The sequence below is a fragment of the Phoxinus phoxinus genome, assembly GCF_949152265.1.
Source record: "Phoxinus phoxinus genome assembly, chromosome: 10".
Classification (NCBI taxonomy): domain Eukaryota; kingdom Metazoa; phylum Chordata; class Actinopteri; order Cypriniformes; family Leuciscidae; genus Phoxinus; species Phoxinus phoxinus.
In genome coordinates, this window is record NC_136885.1 from 20,053,700 (window position 1) to 20,064,221 (window position 10,522).

At 36.2% G+C, this 10,522-nt stretch overlaps 1 protein-coding gene across 1 annotated transcript; it reads right to left on the reverse strand.

Annotated features, from left to right (window-relative positions):
* On the reverse strand, positions 1-9,964 carry LOC307005370 (vascular endothelial growth factor receptor 3). The gene is made up of 7 exons (XM_079625473.1): positions 9,592-9,964; positions 7,910-8,031; positions 5,966-6,176; positions 4,805-4,959; positions 2,645-2,789; positions 1,019-1,160; positions 1-736 (listed from the first exon to the last, which is right to left on the reverse strand). The coding sequence occupies exons 1-7, from the start codon at positions 9,647-9,649 to the stop codon at positions 649-651; spliced, it is 921 nt and encodes a 306-aa protein (XP_079481599.1). The 5' UTR covers positions 9,650-9,964; the 3' UTR covers positions 1-648.
* Positions 9,965-10,522: the final 558 nt, after the last annotated feature.

Consider the following 10,522-nt stretch of genomic DNA (forward strand, 5'->3'; position numbering starts at 1 on the left):
TTATGTTGTAAAGTAATTTTAATAGCTTTAAATGCAAAGATATGGAAAAATCAAACTTCTGTAAAAAAGTGCAACAGTTTCAAAGTGCTTCTAGAGTAATTGGTTCAGTGTTAATCTGGATCTTATCTACTGTCTTTTCAAGTAAAGCAGAATATGATATACTTATGTAAAGCCATAACTTCAACATTTCTACATCTGACTAAATGATTGTACAGCTTGCAGACAGTGGTTTCCCTAAAAAGAAATGTTAATCAGTTTAACGAAATAAGCCAGCATAAGACTGGTGGGAAGAAAGAAGCGTTCAATGTCACCTCACAAAAACATCTTTTCAGCATTTCTCAATTTTGCAGGGTCGGTGAATCAATACAGAGAAAATTGCACACCTTTTGTTGAAGAGCATTGCTGCCATCCACACTGGAAAGGAACCAAGGTAAAACCATAATTTGTCCCGTCTTTGTATACTTTTTCGATTTCCTGCCTATATAGTCTCCAAATTATATATCTGAATAAAGACCCAAGAGCAAAACAAAATCCATGGGCAAAGCTCTCATTAACTGCCTTCTACTCTGAATACCCAATACTCCCTCATCTTTTTCTCTTGTCTTCTTTTCTCTGCTCTCCTCTCCAGTCCTCCATCAATCTCACTCTTTACACCAGCGGCTGCTTGTCACCAGCGGTGGAGGGCAGGGACTCCACGCTGGATCTGTAGATGGGTTTCTTCTGGGAACGGTCATCACTGAGAGGACGAGAGAAGGAAATACGACAGAGTGAGTGTTTTATCTGGCAGAATAAGAAAAGATGTGGAGCTGAAGGAAGTGGTTATTGAGACGGTTATTTGCACATAGCCTGCCTCGACAGCTTTGAGGGAGTGAGAGAAGTGGACATCAGCGTCTACTGATGCTCACAGTAATACTCAGACTCCACTCGACATGATAGAGGAGGGCTGGAGGTCAAACACCCACATGAATCACTGCACAAATTTCCAGACAACATGACTAGGGCGATTTGGAGGACTTACATGGGTCCCTTGCGATTCCTCTGATTGGCTCGGCGACAGAGGTAAGCGGTCATGGATATCACAACCACCAGAAGGACCAATAGAGCACCAGATACCATGAGAACAATACGACCGTTGGTTGACTCATACCATGCTGCATCCTCTAAGAGACAAAGACAAAATCACATATTATACGTCTGTCAAACTGTCTTTAAATGTTATGGAATAGAAAAAAGAAAAACAACTAAAAAACCTAATCAAACATTTCAACCTGATTAACATCGGTATTAGTTGCTCGGCCTTGAGCAGGTGAGCTTATTGAGGGTAATTGCCAACATTAAATCAAATTCAACCCTATGTACTTCCTTAATTAAGTTCTCATTGTGAATGCTTCATTGGTGCACATTAGTGCAAATAAAATAACTGTGGACTTCTTAGTCTTCAAATAAAAACTTGCTCTTTCTCTGAAACGACTCATTTTCTGCTGACATCAATTTGATTCCACGGCTTTTTTGCACTTTAAATCTACTTGATAACAGTGGCTGAAACAAATTATGGTTCCTCTGACCATTTATACGTGGTTCATTCTGATTCTTTCTGACTGTTCAAAGTGCAAATTTCAAAATATTGATATACATATTGAGCATTGTAAAAAAAAAAAGGTAGACAAATGTGACCCTGGATCACAGAACCAGTCACAATTACCATGTGTATATTTGTGGCAATAGCCAACAATACATTGTATGGGTCAAAATGATCGATTTTTTTAAATTTATAAAAAATATATAACATTTATTTTTGTGAGTGAATGCAGCACAATTGGCAACATAAATGGACAACTTTAAAGGCGATTTTCTCAATGCTTAGATTTTTTGGCACCCTCAGATTCCAGATCTTCAAATAGTTGTATCTCTGTCAAATGTTGTCCTATCCAAACAAACCATACATCAATGTAAAGCTTATTTATTCAGCGTTCAGATGATATATAAATCTCAAGTTTAAAAAAATTGACCCATGTGACTGGTTTTGTGGTCCAGGGTCACAAATATTGTAAGACATTAAGACACAATTAGACAATCATCTGTAAAGCTGCTTAGAAACAATATGGATTGAGTGCACTAATAACAATAACTTTACATTTGTAAAGCTATAATGCTCAGCTCTAATAGCATGGCAGATATTATCAATGTTGTGCAGACAAACAGTAGATATTTTCAAAACTGTCCAATAGTATTCATTACGAAATTAAGAAATGTGTCAAATGGAAGTAAAATTAGGTCTCAAGGTCAATATTATTGTCTTACACAGGCACCTTTATACTCTAAAACTGAAAATTGGACAAATAGATAAAAAGGGATTTTTGCTGCTAGTGCCATAAGATATAAAAAGAAACGTTCAAACTATGAACACTGTATATCAGGAGTTCTCAACTCTGGCCCTCGAAATTTTAGTTTAGTTCCAACCCTAATCAAACACACCTAATCAAGCTAATCTTCAAGCTTACTAAAAAGTTACAGGCTGGTGAGTTTGATCAAGGTTGGATCTAAACGCTGCAGGAAAGTAGAGCAGAGTTGAGAAGCCCTGGTGTATTTCAACAAATCAACTGAAGTTGTTCGCTACAAGTCGCACACTTTTGGCAGCTCTGACCTGGTAGAACAGCGATGCTGATTGTCCGTTTCTTCACGAGGGACCGCACAGTGGGCGACTGAGCCGAACAGGTGTATCTCCCTCCATTCTGATCACTCACCTTCTCCAACTTCAACTTATTAGAGGGCAAAATCCAGTCATCTCCCTTGATATGAAATAAACACACACAGAGGTTATAGAGAAGTGAAAAGCAAAGCAGGAACTACATTAAATATTTGACGTAAGAAAGGTAAGGCAGAAGTAATAGTTCGTAGGAATGGAAATCATGCAACAGGGTGAATTCCCACTTGTTTGACTTTTTGAATCGAAAATACAACAGAAATGTAAAGGATTTTTTTTTTTTTTTTAAAGTTCCCTAAGAATACCTGTGCCATTTACAATAAATAATGTTAGTGAGTATAAAAGAGTAATGAGGTGAAAATAAAACATAACACAATACAATTCAGGGAAACAAATGCCTGTGCAAAAACCACTCGGAGAAAATCATAACCATACAAATGCTTTTGGCACTAGAGGAACTTCTGCAGCCTGCCAACAAAGTCCATTTCAATTTAAATGAAAGTGAATTAAGAGGATTCCCAGTCAAGCCAAGTTCTGGCCAAAGCACCATTGTTTGAGCTAATCCATTGGCTCCGAACATCTTCCTGTTTCCTCCGCTGGAGTGCAGACGCAGAGCACTATAAACAGGTATAGCTGCTATACACCAGAACGTGTTCTGCAATCTAAGGAAGCTTGTTTCTCGAGTTTACTCTGTTTATAAGAATCTGCTTTTATTGAGTCATGCCATGGGTAACTATTTGAAGTGCAGATTTGAAGCCATATTGACTAAAGCAAAAACATCTCTTTGCATAATAAATATTTGCGGGGGTGTTAACTGTCAGAGAATGATAGTGCACTTTTTTGATGTGGTGGAGGACAGACTGTATTACAGGAATGACTCATTCTGGACTTCTATCTCATGAAATTCTATGGTCATCGATCACCCACACCATGACATTTAGAGGGACTTTTTTTTTTGGCATAAGGTCATGCATTGTGCTTTCTACAGCAGGTTCCATGTATTGTACATTAGTCAAGATTAGTATGTTTAACAGTTAAACACAGATCCAAAATGTACTTTTTGTTTCATAAGCCCAAGGTGAGTGAATTAAGTTTTACTGGCCTTACCAGATTTGGTACTGTCCCTGAAATGATTTTCATTGATTATATCAATAATATAATATATTGTTGTTCTTTTGTCAGTTCACGTTGCGTAATACTCGGTTGTTCTGTTCCTGTTTTCTACCCAGATGGTTTTTGTTTCGTATGTTAAAGTTTAATACATTTATTGCCTCTCACCTCTTTACTGCAACCGACCGTGACAATGAGATAATATAAATACATTTTTATAATAATCTCTTAATTACAGTTTCCTTTCATATCAGTGAAAAACATTATCTTAATCACATTATATCAAATGAAACATCCATCCCTTGTATAAAATGAATATATTTTGTTCCTAAAATATATTAATTTTAGAGGCTCAATTTGAGGGATATTTCCACATGGTAAAAAAGACATCCTAGATAAACAAATGTTCTACTAAGGAAGAAGACATCTGAGTCGCGACAGATGTTTTCTTTAGCAAACATCTGTCATGACTCGTGTGGCTTATTCCTTTGATTTGAATGGCTTGTGTCAGTTATATGATATCAGTAGAGGCTTGATTATCTTTCTCACAGTTCTAAACTTATACTTGAACCATAACATTAAATAACCAGCCACTGGAAAGTAACTGGGCCCTGGTGAGTTTTATTTTCTAGCCAAAGCCAATCTTTGCTCACATTTGGCGGCAACGCCCGTTGCACAAAGCTCATAAATAACCTTTACAATAATTCCGAATTGATCAGGGGAGTGTAGACTAGACATAACCTCTGGACACTCCTTAGTGCAGATCTACCATACACTTTCACAGCCTTTTCCCCAGACCTGAGTGAACACGCTTATTTTCACTTGAACAGGACTTTATTAGGCAAGCTGGCCTACCAGGCCTTTTTCTCAGATGTATAAGAACCCAACATGTCTATTACATGCAGGCAACTGCAGTCCCAAAGACAGGGTAATGCATCATGTTAAAAAACTGCTGTGAGGAAAAAATGCATTAGATAATAAATCTGTCACCTCTTTAGCCCAGAAGAATTCAGGTGCCTCGGAAGCTGAAGTAGAACATTCCAGCTCCACATCATCGCCTAATTTTACTTTAAGGTCCTGCACCGAGTGGAAATTGCGTGTTAAGTATCCTAAACCAGACCTGTGCACTGCCACCTCCCGCATATCTGGGATAGAAAGAGAGAGAACATATGAGGATAGAAAAGATTAGTCAAAACAGCTCTGCTCCTGGATACATTTGAATAGCATAATAAAAGGAAGTAGGTCATGGAAATTCTGAGCATGTCTTCATCACTCACAATTAATATATATAGTATATATTTTATATTATATATTTTATACATACATCATTTGTACATTCATAAAATATGTATAAATAGTCAGATTTGTTGTATTACTTAATACTTTTATTAAGCAAGGATGCTTTAAATTGGTGCAAAAGTGCAGTAAAGAATTTTAGACTGTTACAAAAAAAATGGAAAAATAGTTTTCACAAAAATATCCCTGAGCACCAAATCAGCATATTAGAATGATTTCTGAATGATCATGTGACACTGAAGACTGGAGTAATGATGCTGAAAAATTCAGCTTTACCATCAAATACATTTATGTGAGATTGTAATATTTCACAATATTACTTTTTGTGCTTTTGCTCAAATAAATGCAGCCTTAGTGAACTTAAGAGACTTAAAAAAACATTTAAAAAAAATCTTGCCAACACCAAACTTTTAATTGGCAGTTTAACTTGGTGACAGCAGTGGATTATTATCAATGATTATAGCATATTAAGTCCAGGTTGACTGTAATAATACAATGGATCATCTTGTCTCCATCTGATTATTCATACTGAACATCTCTGTATAGCTCCATCTGGGGGTTTTTTTTCACTCAGTTTTTCCAATAAATCACCACTGTCAACTCATTCCTGGGCACTGCAAAACCCCCAATCAATATCAATATTGATTTTGTCATCTTGGGAGATAAAGAGTTGTATTTGTCATCGAATCTTTAAATCCCAAATATAAAAATTCCTTGCGACAAAATGTCAGATGCAACTGGCCTCACACAATGGAAAGATTGAAGCATCTGGACAATCTAGACGTATATGAATCAAATCAATGGGGATTTGCATCACAAACAATCTTCATGCAGCTCATGACATCTCTAACTCACAGTGGATGGGGATGGTGAGGGGCTGGGAGGAGTTGTCTGGTGCAGAACTGTACTCAGAGACACAGCGGTATGGACCCTCAGACCAGTGCTGGATACTGGCGATGAAGAGGACCAGTCTGTTCTCCTCCCTTCTCACATCCACATCATACAGAAAACACCGGCGGTAGAAATACTCCTGATCTGTCTCTAGCCGATACCACGTCTTGGTGTACTGTTGGGAAGAAAATGAAAGTAATATTTCACTCCAACAGACTCCTTACAAATAATATGCATGTAAATATCAGTTCTCACTCTGTATCTCCCAAAAATACGTCTTAGTAAGATGATATTTAACTGTTAAACGCATAGTGACCCGGGACGTCATTCACTAACCTCCTCCACATTCATTTTTTAAAGTTATTATATCATTACAATATAATAATAAAAAAATACAATTATAAAATAATGGCTGTTTTCCCATTCAATTTTTGTAAAAAATAAAAAAGAACAAAAAAATGTGTAGGGTCGCTAAAGAGTGTGTGTAACAGTGTAAGTATATTTTTCTTGGATTTTCACGTGGATCTGGTAAAGAAGCTGTCAGAGATCAAAATATTGATTTTGAAGTTGTTGAAAACGATGGTTTTGGGAAATGAGCTCTGACGAGGACAGTGATGATGCAAACATCTGCTCAAACTGAACCCTTCCAAGCTCCAAAAGGTAATAAAATATGCTTTATTGTATTCTTCTGTACTTGTTACTCTAATATCAGGAGAGTTTTATATTATCATCACAGGTAGAGATAAAGACCTGAATATGTAATAATGATTGGTGAAACATTTATGCATTTAAGGGTTAAGTGCTTAGTTTTATGATCAAAGCTCTGTAGTTTTTATTGTGGGGGATACAATGATGTTTGAGAGTTGTACATATAAATGTCAATCAAAAGCCTGTTATATCATATTTGATACAAATTGATATGATTTTTCTGTTAAAAAAATGTGTATGGATAGTCAAGTAAACATAAGTTGCATAAGTCCAGTAAGTGTTTATCTTGAAATATTAAATAAAAATTCAGGAACAATGTCACGGCCTGTAGGTGGACATATTTAGAATTATACTAAAAGGCATTTTACTTGCTAAAAAAGTAACACTATTAATCAGACAACAGAAAGCATGTAGTAGATTGTGTACAACAGAGTTTTCATCAAGATTTTTGCGTAACAAATATGATCCAGTAGGCTTTATAGGGTTAAGGAGAAAGCTAAAAAAAAATCTTGCTGATGTAGGGAACACTTGCCACATTTGATTAAATATGCTACACTTGGAGGAATTAGACTATTCGGGGCAATGGCACTTGGGTCTCACTAACACAGGTTAATGAGAGTTTGCAAAACAAAACATCTGTCTTTGTGATTGGTGGTATGGAGATCCGTTTTTGCTCGAATGCATTTAGATAGCTGGAAAATGTGACAAACAGACTCTGCACTGACAGAAGCAGCAGATGTTGTGAATCCTCCAAAGGCCCCTCACTGCCAGATACTAATTAAACCCAGAATAACAGCTCTCAGAAACTCACTAAAACACACACTGCCTCCTGCGCTTTAAATACCAATTGCAGCCTTGATCTCCAGACAAATAAATTCAAAATAATATTGTTCTTTATTTGTGATTGCCCTATGAGATTGTTTACAAAATCATGGGAGCATTTGTGTTGATATTTGAGAGTAAGTGTCCCTGGCAGATATGTTTGTAATTTTAGATCTCTCACTTTCTGTTTCTTCAGTAATCAGACCGGCAGCGCAGCGGAGGACGTGTACAGACAGCAGCAATAACATAAATCCTTCTCATTTCCCATGAGAAGTCATTGCAGTTTCAATCTGCTGGTTTCTTGACATTTACAGACAAGTGGACGTCAAAGAGCATTGTGTACCAGACATTTCCTTGCGATTGTGTAAGTGACCTTACCTTAGAGAACCTCTGAAAATGCACTGTGCTCATGTTCAGCTCAGATTCTCTATCCACACACTCCAATGTCACATCCTGTCCTTCCAGAATCGGCTCAGATGGACCTTTTACCTCCAAAACAGCTGTACAACAAAAAGTAATAAAAAAAGCAATATTGAATTAGCTAGTTTTATAGAATAAAGCAACAATTGCATCTGTATGGGATACTAAACAACATCATGTTTAGTATCTCATATTGATGCAGTTCTTGTTGCTTTTTGTCACTCTGATCTGATATACAGCATACATCCATGTGTGTAATTATATGGGAAGTTGTTAAAACAACTGTTGTTTGTGATGTAAATTCATATATCAGAACTTTTGCACATGTAATGTAAAAATTACAACCTATGCTATGCCGCTGAAAACTCTTGATTTAACAGATCTGGCATGTTTTTGCAAAGAAGAGTATAGGAAAATATTACCAAGCCACGATCCCTAATATATTCAGACAGAAGACAGACTGAGACAGACAGACAGAGTACTGTACTATTATCAAATTGTGTGTTAGTTAGGGGTCTACACACTCATGAAGTCATAACACTTTTTTTTTTCTCTGAAATCTGTTACTTTGGTTTTCAGTGGCATTGCATGGATAGTAATTTTTACATTAACAGTCCAAACGTTCTGATATGATTTATCTTTTATAGTCACAAAAACCAGCTGTTTTAACAGGGCTGTAAAGACTTTTTATTTCCACTCTATAGTTGCCAGAATACCAGTAGCAGTATTAACATTAAGTGACATGCCATCTGACGCACAGAAGCCAATGGCACATGTCACTATGCGTATTGGCACATCCGGTCTTAATTGGCATGTGCCAGTGGATAGTATGTGTCACTGACATTAATACCACCTCCCCAGAATATTCTAGATTATTTCTAAACTTCCTGGTCTGTGTAATTTGCATACCAGCCATGACAACAACAGGAACATACTGATGTGCAGTGTTGTTAAACTAAAACAAAGGCTGTATAAATGTATAAACAGGCTACATGAATGTAAGCATATTTTTGGTCTTAGTCTCACGTGCCCTTTTGAGAAAGGGTATTCTCAAATATTGTCAAACAAATGTGAACGTGCTTTCAAACAAATACAATTTCTTTAAAATGCCGTCTAACTGGTTGGGTCAAGATGGTGAGCATTAGGCAAATTCTGTAGGCGAGTTGACATATCCTGAAAAACCTCCTGTGTAAAATTGTATTTTGGGCTGTCACAAATGCAGTCTTTATGAAGCTTTTATAATATATTTCGATAAGATAAGCCTATGTCGTTGTATTAGGCTACATCCTTACAAAAACAGGAACACTTTCGTTTTCACTTAACTGCAAAGAGTCCCTGTATTTCCCCGGAAAATTGTTGGTAGTTCAGACGAATTAAATTTTAAGGTAGGCTATTCTGAATGTTTAGGTCGATTTTTAGCATAGCCTGAATTGAAAAAATAAGACAAACAAAATAATAACTATAAAAACTTTATTTGTTATTTTAAATTTCGCTCAGCAGTCTCGCTGGATTATTAATTAACTTTTATAGATAGGCCTACTAACATATTGCGTTTGGTAAGAACATTGATTTCAGGTTGAAACAGTAAAAGGCATTAACAAATAATGGTTTTACAAAGACATAAGCAAAATGTTATTTACCAGTGTATCCGTGGAGAAAAGTGAACGCCAGAACAGTGAGGAGAATATAGCCTTTCATCTTGAAGGATCTTGACTTCTGCGTTTGAGAACAACTTCTGCCAAAACGAAAGTTTGTAAACACAATTTATTAGCGCGGAAGAAGAGGTGGAGCTTAGGCTAACTGTTGTTTCTTTTGTTTTTGCTACAAAGATTCAACGTTGCACTAAATGCCACTAATATAATGTTAGCATTAATTTATTATATATTTAAAAAATAAAATAAAAATACTAAAAGACCAGGTTATACTTGTGCAATGGTCTCAAAACACAAACTCTTCATGCAAATCAAGCGAGCATCACTTGTATCTAGCATAATCTCTGTTCAGTGGGTGTGTGAGTAAGGCACCTCATTGTCATCTGGCGGTTTTAATTTTTTTTGTTTAGGGTTTTGTGTGATAGACGTTTGATATGTGAATCTGTAATAAAAAGATTTAAAAAATGACATTGGCCTTGGCTACTAATACTTCACGACGCGATTAAATTACAGCAGTTGCTTAGTAACAATTTGTTATGACATCTTTCAATTCTTTTTTAGGTAAGTCTCAAAGGTTAAGGTAATTTACCGCCCCCGAGACGCTTCCTTTATTTCAAAACAAATTTGTTGTGATATTTCAGCTGCTGAGACTAATTAGGCCTAGGCTACTGCTGAGCATAGACCTATTTAATATTTAATTTAATATGGAAAAGTAACCGTTTAATCGGTTCTCTTTACCTTTTCTTTCAGCTGAAGTCGATGGAAATGAGAATTTGAATAAGATAAGTACAACCCAGTGCAAAGAATATATAGCTATAACAGGGGAAAAATAACACTGGAAAAAAAGGCTAATGGAATGCTTAAATAAAAATGCTTCAATTGCGAAAATGCTTTTTTAAAGAAACGCATTTTTGTTGTT